The sequence below is a fragment of the Convolutriloba macropyga genome, chromosome 10 (assembly GCF_964194025.1).
Source record: "Convolutriloba macropyga chromosome 10, txConMacr16.3, whole genome shotgun sequence".
NCBI lineage: Eukaryota > Metazoa > Xenacoelomorpha > Acoela > Convolutidae > Convolutriloba > Convolutriloba macropyga.
This window is the reverse complement of record NC_134477.1, coordinates 61,727,852-61,742,907: the sequence shown is the minus strand read 5'-3', so window position 1 is coordinate 61,742,907 and position 15,056 is coordinate 61,727,852. Positions and strand designations below refer to the sequence as shown.

The window sequence follows — 15,056 nt, the reverse complement described above, 5'->3', positions numbered from 1 at the left end:
TCCTCGCTAACTTGTTTGATTCTCTTATATTCTCCAGCTATAAATTTCTTTTGTGCAAACAGACACTCATTTCGATAAAGCATGAGTTTTTCTACGAAGAGGAGTTGACAGTCACTCAAAATCAGCGTTGGAAACAAATTTTTTGCAAGATAAATTTAGGTGGCCCATTTTACCCCATTTTTTCATTTTAAAGTATTATCTTTGGTTTTCATCACTGAAAAAAGCCCAAAATAGCATGAAAATACAATTGACAGAACAGTCTTGTGTACTAAAAGAAATTGTATGAGCAAAAAACCCACAGAGGTTGCAATATTCAAGAAGCTTTTTGAGCCTATAACTCTTGAGTGGGCTACATCTACGTTGAACACATTATCCATAAAATTTTTAAACTCTTTTTACTGGGGCCTTTTTTTGGTGTTTAGCACTCACGTCATAAACTTCCAATCCAGATAACTAACGTATAGTCCTCTGAGCTCACCAGACTCTCTTTTCAAATGACAAAAACGAAGAAAAAATGTACAAACCTCACAAAACAGTTTCCTCGCTAATTTGTTTGATTCTCTTATATTCTCCAGCTATAAATTTCTTTTGTGCAAACAGACACTCATTTCGATAAAGCATGAGTTTTTCTACGAAGAGGAGTTGACAGTCACTCAAAATCAGCGTTGGAAACATATTTTTTGTGAGATAAATTTAGGTGGCCCACTTTACCCCATTTTTTTCATTTTAAAATTTTATATTTGGTTTTAATCACTGAAAAAAGCCAAAATAGCATTAAAATACAATTGACAGAACAGTCTTGTGTTCTAAAAGAAATTGGGATGAGTAAAAGACCCACAGAGGTTGCAATTTTCAAGACGCAATTTGAGCCTGTAACTCTTGAGTGCGCTACATCTACGTTGAACACATTATCCATAATAACATTAAACTTATTTTTCTGGGGTCTTTTTTGGTGTTTAGCAACGATGACATAAATTTCCAATCCAGATAACTAACGTATAGTTCTTTGAACTCACCAGACTCTCTTTTTAAATGACAAAAAAAACAATGAAAATAATGTACAAACCTCACATAACAGTGTCCACGGGAACTTGTTAGATTCTTTTATATTCTCTAGCTATGAGTTTTTTGCGCAAACAAAGACTCAAGTTGCTAAAAGAAATAACATTTTCTATGAAGTGGAGTTTTCAATCACTCAAAATCAGCGTTGGAAACAAATTTTTTGCAAGATAAATTTAGGTTGCCCACTTTAACCCATTTTTTTCATTTTAAAGTTTTATCTTTGGCTTTAATCACTGAAAAAAACCCAAAATAGAATGAAAATACAATTGACAGAACAGCCTTGTGTTCTAAAAGAAATTGGGATGAGCTAAACAACCACAGAGGTTGCAATAGTCAAGAAGCATTTTGAGCCTATAACACTTGAATGCGCTACATCTACGTTGAACACATTAACCATAAAATTTTTAAACTCTTTTTACTGGGGTCTTTTTTTGGTGCTTAGCAACTACGGCATAAATTTCCAGTCCAGATAACTAAAGCATAGTCCTTTGAGCTCACCAGACTCTCTTTTTAAGTGACAAAAACAAAGAAAAAATTGCACTTTATACCCAACTTATTCAATTTATCATGGATAGATCAGCCGTCTGTTCTAAAGGAAATTGGGACAAATAAAAAAATCTGTATTTGCTATAAAACTTGCTTCATGTCCTCATACAATCATTCACATGAAAAATGGTGTAATTTTTCATCACACAAAGAAAATTTTCTCGTGTGAAATCACACGAGACGCATTTTTCACACGAAAAATCGTGTGATTTTTCATCACACGAGAAAAAATCGTGTGCTTTCACACGAGAGGTTTTTAGAGTGAACAATCGGCAGTTTTTTTACAACGCAACAACCTGAACTCGCGCAAGATGCTTCGAAACTTTTTTTAAAAATTGTTTTGGCTAGAATAAAAGGATGCTATATTGCCATAAGCGTATTGTATCTTTACAAGGAGATAAATAGTTTTTTGTATATAATCAACTTTTTTCTCTTTTTCTGCATTTTATCCTGATTTTTTTCTCTGGGTATCAAAGTTTCATTGAGGAAGACACCTTTTCTTCGTTCATGCTAAAGCCAATAATTTTCAGAAAGCGTAACTTGAATTAATCTATGCGACCGAGGTTGAATAAAATCCACCGACATATTGTCATATTGTGCATCAAGAAATAAATGTTATACGTAGTAAAAAAAACATCTATTTTTCTCAGAAACCAATATCTTCATAATCTCAATAAAAAATCGGCAAAATCAAATGTCGTTGATAGCTTGTAAATAATCCTGCGTTCTCATAGCATGAAGACCTGATTCTTGAAACATTTTATCAATTTTCTGCAGAGTATTGGTCGCGAATATTTTATCTATTGTAACTCCAGCAGCATTCGCGTAATCAGCCTCGTACACTCTTTTTGTAAGGTTTTTTGTCCGACTTTCACTCAAAACTGTACACAGGGATCGTTCCAAAATATTTTGATCATCTCCGAGATTGAGAAACTTTGCAATTCGTAACAGCTGTGGTAGCAAACTGTACTGCATATCTTCATAGGAAATAATGAGAACTGGTTTCTTGTATTCAGTGATGAAATGAGATACAAAGCCGTGTAAACGTAACAGTTCCTTTTGGAAATGGTTTTTGAACAGATCTGGATTTTCTTTTCCCTTTTGTCGCAGCCTCTCAATATGGTCAGCAATATTTGCGGACGCTTTGGCATTATTGTTAGAATTTCGATTAAACTCAGCAATTGCACTCTTAATCGGGCTTCTAATCACGATTAGTGTTCTGTCCATGGCACTATCGAAGTCAGCTGAAAAAAATAACATTTGAAAAAATCCTCTCACCCTTGCAGAAATCGTTCCCAAAAAATTGAGATTAATTTGTTTTCACATATAATATATCTGTTAGTTTAAGCAATCAAATATCTATACAGTGTCACATTAAAAAGAAATGAATGTTCAAATGAACACCCGGACTGAACGTCCAGTCTTAATCAGTACTCATTCACTGAAATTACAAGTCTTGGATCAGTACTGCATCAATGCTCTGATCATGTCACTTTTTACACTTGGCACGTCTTAAATCAAGTCTTAAGTTATAGCAAGCCTAGAGTCAAGTCTTAGCCATGTCGACAAGTCTTGTGCGAATCTTGGTGGAGAATTGAGAAGTCTTGAGCAAGTTTTGGCCTAAACTTGACAAGTCTTGGGTCAGGTATTGAACACAGTTCTTTTGTTGGCTTCCTTTTGTTTCGTAAAGAAAGAAGACGGCTGCCACTCACTGTGCCTTGCCTAAAAACTCCAAACTGAAAAAAGGAGCACAAGACAGCACGAACAGTTCCACGAAGTTCACTTGATAGAGAATTTAAGAATTCTGATATCGGTCAATGATAACAGTCATGGCCATTTTTTCTGCCCATTGAAAACAATTTGGTTTCGGGGTACATATATGGGTCTTTTAAAATTGGTATATGTTCAATTCAGAAATAGCTTATTCGGGTTAGCGTCTAAAAACTCTACTTTGACTAATTGCGCAATAATCAAGAATTGCCAAGTCTTTGCCAAGACTTGACTCTGACTTGACAAGTTTTGGGCAAGTCTTGATATGCCTTCACGAGTCTTAAGACTTGAGATAGGAAGTGATCAATACTGATTTGTCAATTTGAGACGTGTAATTCTATTAGAAGAAGCACGGATCAAGACTTAAAATTCGTTCCGGACAAAGATCCGCAGTTTTTTAATGTTTGCAGCTAATGAGAAGTACAATTCAAAAATGCCTGTTTCCCTGAAAACTCAAATACACTAGAAAAACGTGATGGTTTGCTCCCATTAGAACTGTGAATACGCTACCTCAAAATTAATTTGAATAAATCATGAAGCAATTTTTCAAAGCAAAAAGGCTGAAAACCAGTGCATAGTGCATCAATTGTTTATATAAAAAAATCCTCGGGGGAAAACCAAAACATAAACTTTACTCCTATTGTCTCCGTTTGAACACCCTAACAGAACCCATAGTCCTACTAAGTCAATTTTGATTCGTGGTAGAAATCATGTTAAGATCATAATCAATCATATTAACATATGATCATGTCAATCATATTAACATAAAATAGTCATCAAAAAATTTAAAAGAAACATGAAAATTTTCAATAAAGACTTTTGGTCTAAACTCACAGAGATTTTCTTTCTCTTCTTATTAGTCATAAATTTTTAAAGTGCTCAAGTTGCTCTACAGTACATTAATGCCAAGCACATCAATGTGTCTGCACAGTTTAGCTTTCTGCATTATTCTTCCTGCTTCCTGCTTTATCGTAGATGGGTATCAGCCATTAGACAAAAACTAAACCTGAAGAAGAACTTTCACACTTTTCATCACACAATAGAAAATTCTGTTACCTATTGTCCTTCAGGAAAAGTTCATTGCATATTTAGCTTTGCATTGGCGATTCAATAAATCACCACCTAGAAGGAAAACAAATGAAAGAAAAAAAAATGTTTTTACGTGTCGTAGCGACCATAAAAGAACATAACACTAATATTCCCTGCAAAATCATACGATAAAATGTCTTTTGTCTTATATGAAGCTCGCCCATAACTCACGGTAGATCCTACCTTAACTTAATTGTAGATGGTATTGTTTGTATTTATACAATCAACACTAAAAAAAGAGTCCATTAGTGCAAAAAAACACTTTTCGACCATTGAAACTAATATTTTGGAAATCCGAATAATCAACAAGTCACATATAATGGCAATTAAAAAAAATGAGATTTTACACATTTAAAATGTATAATTCAAACTCTGAACACCGTATGGTCAAGCGGTCAAATGGCTCAGTCGAAAAGTATAGACTAAAACCAATTTTTTTATTGTATAAGATACCCACTACTACACTTTGTCTCTCAAGTTAAATTTGTTACCGTATGCTTTCAACTCTCAAATACGTACTTATATCGGACTCTCCCTGTATAAACATATAAATTACTCAACGCATGTAATGACTTTTGGTGTTACTCGCTATGGCTGATATTTGTTCAATTGTGTAAACACACGCAAAGTTTCCCTTTCAAAATTCACTCGCTTTGTTTAGCTACTAATTTCTCTTGATTCACAAGCCATTCAATTCAATATTTAATTCAATCCTTTATTTACATAGTAAACAGCTATCGCGAACCTACATTACTCTGGTCCGCCGACAAAATGAGCCAAGTAGCGTCTACAGAGACAAGTTCACGACAGCTCAACATAATCCTTGATGAATGGGACAGACTTAGCCAGTCATTTAACGAACACGAGCTCAGATTGGCCCTCTCCGAAGCTACTGAATGCTTCAAAATTCAACAGCAACTAGACGAATCCTATTTGGAAACAGTTCATGATGATCAGTACGATACAGAATTCGATCTGGTTCAAAGCAAGCACACACTAGTCCGCAAGAAGCTATTTCAAATGGGAAAAGCCATACACAAATTTGAGCTGGAGAGGTGGACGAAAACGTGACTATGAATACGTCTTTCGGAGATGCAACACATCACCAGCGGCATGTTGCACAGCTACCACATATACAGCTACCCAAATTCGATGGCAAATTCACTGACTTGATGGCCTTTATCGATCAATTCGATACAGCCGTGCACCTCAAAACAAAATTGTCAAACAGCCAGCGACTTGTTTATCTAAAAAGTTGCTTATCAGGTCCCCCTGAAAAACTAATATAAAGCCTATCATCAACTGACAGCAACTACGAGACTGCTATAAATCTCCTCGAGCAGCGATACAAAAACGATCGCATAATTCTACGCACATTGCAAGCTAGGGCTGTTGATTTCAAGCCTCTGATAGGAGAAAGTAAGTACCAACTCCGTCTGCTACACAGTACTTTCAATGAAGTAACTCAGTCGATTCACTCACTTGGCCGACAAGTTGATAACGACATGTGGCACTATCTTCTTTTCACAAAAATGGATGTCGACTCTCAGAAAGCATGGGAACTCAAAAATGAAGGCACTGACTGTCTTAAATTTGACGAACTGATGACCTTGACAAGAGAGTAAGATCGATGGAAATGCTAAACGATCCCATTCCCCCCAAACAATTGCAAGTCACTGGACGGGATGAGCGATCGAAGCAAGGTTTCAAACATCCGTGCGTCGTGACTCAATGCAACGAATGCCATGCTCCGTGGACGTGCTCAAAATTCAGGGATCTTTCAGCGAAAGATAAGCAGTCTGCAATAGCCGCCAGTAAGTCCTGTCAAAATTGCTTGAGATTCAATCACGAAAGTGACCAATGTTTGTCACAATCTAGATGCAAGACATGTCAGGGTAAGCATCATACTTTTTTACATGAGGATTTCAATGCTACACCAGGCACACATTCTTGTAATTTGACTCAAAAATCTTCCCAAATGGCAAACTTACCAACTGCTCGTGTTCAAGTAATTGGTAGAAACAAACAAATACACAATCTAAGAGCATTGTTAGACACAGGAGCCCATATCAATGCAGTTACAGCGAAAGCCTGCAAGACACTGGGATTAGAGCCAAAACCTTCCAATGAAAGAATCATAGGGGTCAATCAGAAAGACTCAATGCCGGTTGACGGTTCTCTCAAACTTGAAACTATTCCCAAAACAGGGGAAAATATTACTCTCAACTGCGTAGTGCTGAAGACAATTACAGCCAGTGAAAATCCAAATCAGCTCCTTTCAGAGACTGAATACGCAGAATTGATCAACTACAATTTGGCTGATGATCAATTTTGGCAACCAGGTGAAAAAGACATACTACTCGGTATTTCTGCATACACACAGATAATAAAAGGACGAATACTGAAACAAGGTTTCTTATGCCTCACATAAACTACGCTAGGCTGGACAGTTTCAAGATTAGCTAACCTAGAATCAGCAAATAAACCTAATGTAAAGTCGAATGCAATATGCCTCCTTGACAACGAAATCAAGTCCTTTGCCAAATTTTGGGAAATCAAAGATGTTCCAGCACTTCCTCCAGCCATGTTCACTACCAAAGAATTGGCTTGCATTAATCACTATGACACGACAACACCATATGGCCAAAATGGAAGGCCTCAAGTTCGGCTACCATTTGCAATTGACCAACATGAAACCATTTTGGATCCAGACAGTCAGGAATGGTTGCCAGACATTGGAGAATCATCTCGAAAAGCTCTCAGACAAATTTTGGGTAACGAAAACAAGCTTTCACGAAACGCAGATGCCCAAACTCAATACACAGAATTCTTTCAAGAGATGATTGAGACGGGACATTTAGAACCAGTGCCCGAAAGCGACCATAATCTGCCACCCGAGAAACACTTTGTGATGCCACATCACGCAGTATGGAAATCAAGCTCTACGACTACAAAATGCAGAGCAGTTTTCAACGCATCAGCAAAAACAACGAATGGAAGAAGTCTCAACGATTGCCTCCTGGTTGGGCCAAAACAGCAGCCCGACCTTTTTGAGATAGTGATTCAATTTCGTCTCCATCGCATTGCTTTAATAGGTGATATCACAAAAATATACCGCCAAGTCGAACTAAACGAAAAGGACCGTAAATTTCATCCGATGTATTGGCGAAGTAGTCAAAAGCAACCAATAAAGAAGTACCGTATGACACGAGTCATATACGTCGTTTCTTCTAGTTCATACCACGCCATCACGGCAATACGTGATACAGCAAAAGATGCTCCATCAATTCATTGCAAAAATTCTTTACTCAACTCATTTTATATTGATGACCTTCTTGGTGGCGTGACACACAAGAGCAAGTCATTGGCCTGTTCAAAGACATTACAACTACTCTAGAACTCATTGGGAGGGCTATTCGCAAGTGGGCAAGCAAGTCACATGAGGTTATGGAAGCCATTTCCCCGGAGCTACAGGAAAACAAAGATCTGTAATTGACCACACCATCAAAACCCTTGGTCTCAACTGGCAGCCCACAACAGACAATTTCTGCTTCAATAGACCCCAAAGTCAGTGCAGCGTCGTTATCATGAATCTGCCCGAACACGAAGAAACAGTTATTGAGTGTCCTTCAGTCGAACTTGACGATTTTCAAAAATCGGATTTTCCACAATGAGTGGTCAACCTTGACTGTAAAAACTAAACGAAATCCTTTCAAAGGACTCCCACGCCTCTAACCATGCAACTCCCAATGTTTGCCCGATTAATTCAATGCAATTTTAAACAGGGTTTAATCAAGAAAAAACATCAAAAACCCCGCAAAAAGGCAAAAAAAAACGATCAAAACTGATGTCGATAAAAATCTGCGAAAACCACCCATTGGCGACTTCCACGATGTTGTCTCAGACACTTATAGCCGCCCGATGTCATCCGAGCTTTAAGAACCTGTAAATAAGTACTCAAACACAGAAAACCAAAAAACCGAAAAACGAAAATTAGTGGTCACGTTTGAGGACAAAATTATTGCAAAAAACGAAAACTCTTGTAGCGAAAAACAATACCATTCGAAACCTGAACCATGCCCGATACTTTTCGATCAAAAAGATTTCAGGTCCAACAAACGTATATTCGACAAAAGAACGCCGAAGCCGCAGCTGAACCAAAAGCTGGTCAAAATAAAGAAGCTAAAAAATCAAGTTTTACTTCATCTAACAAAAAATGTTGATAGATTCAGTTAACAGCAACTTGCCCCTTCCTGAAAATGTACAAATAACCAACAGAAGAGCAATATCTAGCAATATAGGTAAAATATTTGACCCTATCGGTCTCCTAACACCAGAAAAGCTTCAATGCAAAATTCTTTTCCAAATGACTTGGGAACATGAAAATGGATGGGATGATGACGTTGGGTCAACCATAACTGACAAATTTAAAGCTTGGATGATCGGATTACATCATCTACCTGAGCTACGTATACCACGCTTTGTGGCCAACTTCGCTATTGAAAAAATACAACTTCACTCATTTTGCGACGCCTCTGAAAAATCGTACGGAGCTGCTACATATGCCCGATCACTGGGAACATCTCAAACCAAGTCTACCTTGCTATGTTCCAAGTCCAGATTGTCGCCCAGAAAAACACTTAGCATACCGGGACTTGAATTTTGCTCAATGGTTCTAGGAGCGCAGATGATACCAACAGTTCAGACAACGGTAAACAAAAATGGATTTACAACTGAAATATATGCTTGGAGCGATTCAACAGTTGCCTTAGCTTGGATTAATTCTACCCCTAGCAGATTCTCAACATTCATAGCTAACCGTGTGGCCAGATTCCCACAAATAATTCAACCATAAGAATGGAAATACGTGCCAACAGAAGAAAATCCAGCCGATCATACTACGCGCCCGGTGCCAGCAAAACAGCTTTTATCTCTTAAAATGTGGTGAGAAGGCCCACAATGGCTCTCTGATGGAAACTTGACTATCCCAAAACAACCAGAAACTCAGTCAACAGAAGTAAAGAAGGAACCAGTGCGGAGCCAAATATTAACAATAGACTCGGGACTATTACCGAACCTCTGGGGGAGGAAAACGACCCGCTCACTGATCAAAACATAGAGCAGTCGAATCACCAAATCGGCCAATTATTCCCTATAGAACGTTACGGAAGTCTCGACGAAGCAATAAGAGTAGCAAAGCAAGTTCTAAAGTTTGCTTACATTTTGCTTAAAAAGCCAATCGAGAGAAAAGAATTCAAGCGACAAGCATTAAATATGCTTGTTAGAGATGTGCAGAAGCAAAACTATTGATGAAACAGACAAATATGCAGAAAAGCCAAAGCATAAGCCGAAAATCGAGAATCCTTCAACTGTATCCCTTCATAGATGAGGAAAGAGTTTTAAATGTTGGTGGACGTCTAGTAGCAGCATATTGCTTGAATGAATCTGCCAACGTTCAATCAATTTTGCCTTACAAAAATTATCTTTCGAGGTTAATCGTACTTGACAGTCATCAACGAGTGTTACATTCAGGCGTAAACGCAACTGTTGTTCATACGCGTAAGAAGTTCTTGATAATTCGAGTGAAAACGCCGACAAGGTCTATAGTTGGAAACTGCATCACATGTTTTCGGTTTAATGGCCGTAACCTTTCTCAACTCTTAGGCGACCTACAACTAGAACGAATCAACCCAGCTCCACCATTCAGTAACGTGGGCATAGACTTCGCCGGTCCAATGCCTTACAGATGTGGCAAGACTGAAGCCAAATGTTATTTGGTAGTCTCCGTATGCTTCGTTACAAAAGCCATTCATTTGGATGTCACTAAAGCATTGGATACACAGGAATGCATGTAAGCTATCAGACGGTTCATTTCTCAACGAGGGTGCCCAGCTCTCATATTTTCGAACAATAGTACAAACTTTATAGGGTCATTGAATGATTTCATAAAACTCAAAAGGATACTGAAAGAGAAATACGGAACTGATTGTTTTCAAGCTGTTCTAGATTTAGGCATGAACTGGTCAACAATTCCAGCCAAAGCTTCACGTTTTGGTGGACTATGGGAAGCATATGGAGTCAAATCGATGAAGCTACTGCTGTTCAAAACAATCGGAACAACAGCTAACCTCTATTTGGATGAAGTATATGTTATGCCAAGTCGAAGCTGTCCTTAACTCGAGACCGCTCACAGTTGTCTCAGATGATACGAAAGACAGCTATCCCTTAAACCCTGCTATGCTATTAACCGGCTTTCATAATCATCAATTGCCTTTGGTTGTTTCCCCAATCCCAAAAACAAAAGATGGGGAAGATCCAAAAAAGCGCTTTCAATACTTGCAGAAACTCATAGCAGAATTTTGGAAGAAATGGACAACTGAATATTTATCCCAGTTGCAGACCAGGTCAAAGAACATGGCCGAAAAGCAGAACCTGACATCACAGATGACAACAGTCCTCCCTTATCATGGCCTCTAGGAATTGTGCATGAAACATATACAGGAAAGGACAATTTGGTCAGAGTAGCCAAAAAAACAGGAAATGGCTAATTCTCAAACAGACCCATAATAAAACTCAAAAAGATACCAATCAACACAAGCTAACCTCAATCCAGAAGCTCTGGAAAATGGTCCTGCAGAAAGGAGCCAACTCGATCCCGCCTACCGTCCTTCCCACGAGCACACTTTCGGTACCTGTGTACCCGGACACGAGAAGCCTTGACCACTAGAAATTGGATTCTAACGAGCCGCACTTCGCAAGGAATAAACTTGGTCCAAATATAATTCTTCTTGTAATATAAGGTTGAATAGCGGTTGATGCTATCAAAAACTGACATATGATCTGAAGTAATTTTTCACTTTTATATTTTTTGATGCCATACATCAAAGGGGGCGGCAATGTATAAACATATAAATTACTCAACGCATGTAATGACTTTGGATGTTACTCGCTATGGCTGAGTTTTGTGCAATTGTGTAAACACACGCAAAATTTCCCGCTTAAAATTCACTCGCTTTGTTTAGCTACTAATTTCTCTCGATTCACAAGCCATTCAATTCAATATTTAATTCAATCCTTTATTTACATAGTAAATAGCTATCGCGAACGTACACTCCCCTTACAAAAGTGACATGGGAATGAAAACAACGAAGCCTACTATAATCAACCTGTCATCTAATACTGATGCACTTGGACACATCAGACCTACGGCAGATTCACCAGATAACTCTCTGCCTTAACAAACTCACGCATGCTCACAATGAGCCATCACCCAACTCAAAAAACTATAACAGACAATTTTGTTCATTCAATTTTGTTCTTAAGTCAAGAAAAGAAGCATAAAAGACAGTTTATAAAACATTTCACCTCCCCCCCCCCCCCCCCGGACAGAGCGGCAGGTCAATATCAGTACTGGGCACGTCAAATTGCAAGGCTTAAATCAGTACTGATTTAGAGCTATGATCATGCCACTTTCTATACTTGTTGATATAAATGCAAGTCTTGGTCAATACGTGCAAGTCTAAATGCAAGTCTTGGTCAATACGTGCAAGTCTAAATGCAAGTCTTGGCCAAGACGTGCAAGTCTAAATGCAAGTCTTGGCCAAGACGTGCAAGTCTAAATGCAAGTCTTGGTCAATACGTGCAAGTCTAAATGCAAGTCTTGGCCAAGACGTGCAAGTCTAAATGCAAGACTTGGTCAATACGTGCAAGTCTAAATGCAAGTCTTGGCCAAGACGTCCAAGTCTAAATGCAAGTCTTGGCCAAGACTTAGCACGTCTAAAAAAAACTTCAAAAATAGCCAAAAAAAACGTCAGAAATAGCTGGAAAAAACGTCAAAAATAGCCCGAAAACTAAGCTTGAAAATATACAACATCCTGTTTAGACAAGTATTTGGCGAAATACAGACCAGCGAGCTATGGATCCCCGACATACGTATTGGAGCCATAGCTACGATAGTACCCATAGTACCCATAGGTACCTCTTGCTCGTACGCTAATAACTATTTGAAACCGGAATCAAATTAGGCCGGAACAGTAACGTTATTTAGCAGACATGATCAGACTCATGTTAAAAAATGAGCTCACAACGTGCACACAAGAAAAGTTATTAGAGAACGAGCATCAGGCATTCCCATTTTCCGAGGGTACCGCACTTGATATCAAGAATTCTTACCAAAGTCTTCATCTGATTGAGACCGGACTTAACTCGTTCAATTGCCCGTGAAATAAGTTTTAGAACTATATATATATATATATATATATATATATATATATATATATATATATATATGTATGTATGTATGTATATATATATATATATATATATATATATATATATATATTTATATATATATATATATATATATATATATATACATACATAAATATATATATATATGACAACCTGTTTAACAGTTTTGCCTCGGTTGGAAATGTTCGGCATTTGGTTTATCTGAAAAGTGCAACAATTTGGTGATTTCGGCTATTTTTGGGGCTGGAACGGCTGAAAAATCGCTGAAAACGGCCCAAAACACCTGAAATACCCTCAATTTGTGCTGAGTAGACCCCCCCCCGTGGTGCTAACGTACAGTTTGGTATGCCCCAGGCGTCGTTTTCTTAGCACCCCGGCCGGTAAAGTGACCAAAAAGTAATGTGAAAATCGAGGCACGTTGCGAAATTTTTTTGGAATTCGAAATTCCCAGTCGAAATTTTTGAAAAGTTAGTTTAGACTTGGGAAACAACTTGCAAGTGTAATCCAAGTCTTGTCAAAGACTTGCCAGACTTGCAGACTTGCTTTTAGACTTTGCACAATACTGATAGATACAAAAACCGACGAAAACCGAAGATTTCTTATGTTTGAATCCGACGAAACCTCTCAACGCGGGAGGAGTTCGGTTGATTATGTTGAGTACACCCACCTTTTATCTGATGATTTTTGACTAATGTTGTCCTTCTAGATCTCCATGGCTCCATTTCTCCAAATAGTTTTCTACGAAATGGTTCCTGGGAATCGAAAATGCTTCCAGATAAAATACCAGTCGTACTTTGAACCACCGACCTAAGGAACAGAACAACAAGTGAGTAAGGTAAGTTTTCTCGGTAAAGTTGTAACATCAAATTAATAGACACCTTGTATTTCTTGAGGTTTTTATTGAGGCTTATATATGCGAGGCCAGCTTTTTTTCTTCAGTCAGTTTTTAACTTTTTGTTGAAGCATCGTAGAGAAAAAAGAGAAGCCCCATGTGGAAACAACTAGAGGCTAGTTTTTAATTTTAATTTAAAAAAATTTTTTAATCGCATGTTCAAACAGGGGAGTTGTTTAAATATTGAAAGGAAAGCATGAAAACGAAAAATTTGTTGGACAAATTTTGGGAAAACGGGACGATATTAACTTATTAAATTATATTAATATAAAAACCCGAAGAACTATAATAAAACTATATAATGATTCGTAATTTCATTCTATTATGCAAATTTGTTTGAAAACAAAACAAAGATAAGATTTCCTTTATAAAATTAAGATTAGAAATGATAAGAGACAAAAAACTGAAATAAAAACACGTTTTTTTACTCTTTTCGCGAGCTCTTTCTCCTCTTCTTGGGGCTCGACTTAAGCTTTTACCTTATATTTTTGCCATAAACGTTTGATACAAACAAAACAGGAAGGATAAAGGGATATTTATAGGATAAGGGAGTCTAAATAAAAATAGATCATAAACTTTCAACAAAAAAAATCCGTTTATTTTTCCTTGAAAGTATACTTAAATTTATAACAGTAAATTTTGTTTTTCAATTATTTTCCCTGACTTCAAAATTCGGAAAGCCAAAACCAAAAGAGCAGTTCTGATGCTCGTTATCTACAAGTAAACTAAACAGATCAAATTCTCTAAAGAAAAAAGAACACCCTAGAAAGTGATAAGTTTCGTTTACCTCTTTTGTGGTTTCTTCCAGCTTTTGTTGCATCGGCAAAAGTATTGGAAGATTATTATGAATTTTTCAGTTAACAAAGAGAAGCATCAAAAGATTTTTTTTAATAGATTTCAACTTTTACTTACATATTATCTGGGCATCTACTCTAAAACTCAAACACAACTCCTATGTTTATTTTGAACTATGCATGGAGTAGAATGTCACGGAATTGACCAACAGGGATATTGGAGAAAAGAACAACAGAAAATACTGCGATGAGAAAGAAATTTTCTGTTTTATAATCCTCATTTTTCTGGTCGCCTTGAAACTTTAGCAATCTTTTGGTCCCAGCTGACCGCTTAGTTCAGTGAGAAAAACTATGTGAAAAAGTTAAATTTTATGTTAAAATTTTTTGTTCGATAATTTTGCGTAAATTGATAATGTGCTATGTAAACCTTCCGCATTGAAAACTTCGTTCTTGTTTTGTGTTAATATCACAAAATTAATAGAATTTTTTTGTACAGTGTAATTCAAAACACAAATAACACAGGAAAGGCGACCACTTGTCGAAAGAGCAACCTCAATATGTCAGACTTAAAGTTGCTTTGCTGTTCGCTTCAATTCAATTAGCATTCGGTTTAAATTGGATTTCAACAGGAGACTTTTTATATACTTTCTACT

At 37.2% G+C, this 15,056-nt stretch overlaps 1 protein-coding gene across 1 annotated transcript in view; it reads right to left on the bottom strand.

Moving 5' to 3' along the window:
* Window positions 1-2,288: 2,288 nt before the first annotated feature.
* The window catches only part of LOC142348792 (sialate:O-sulfotransferase 1-like), a 97,497-nt gene continuing 84,729 nt past the window's right edge, over window positions 2,289-15,056 (bottom strand). Inside the window, exons 4-5 of the mRNA XM_075400292.1 lie at window positions 13,385-13,524; window positions 2,289-2,852 (exon numbers count right to left, since the gene is read on the bottom strand). Coding sequence (XP_075256407.1) covers window positions 2,299-2,852; window positions 13,385-13,524 — 694 coding nt within the window. The 3' untranslated portion in view covers window positions 2,289-2,298. The remainder of the gene's footprint in view (window positions 2,853-13,384; window positions 13,525-15,056) is intronic.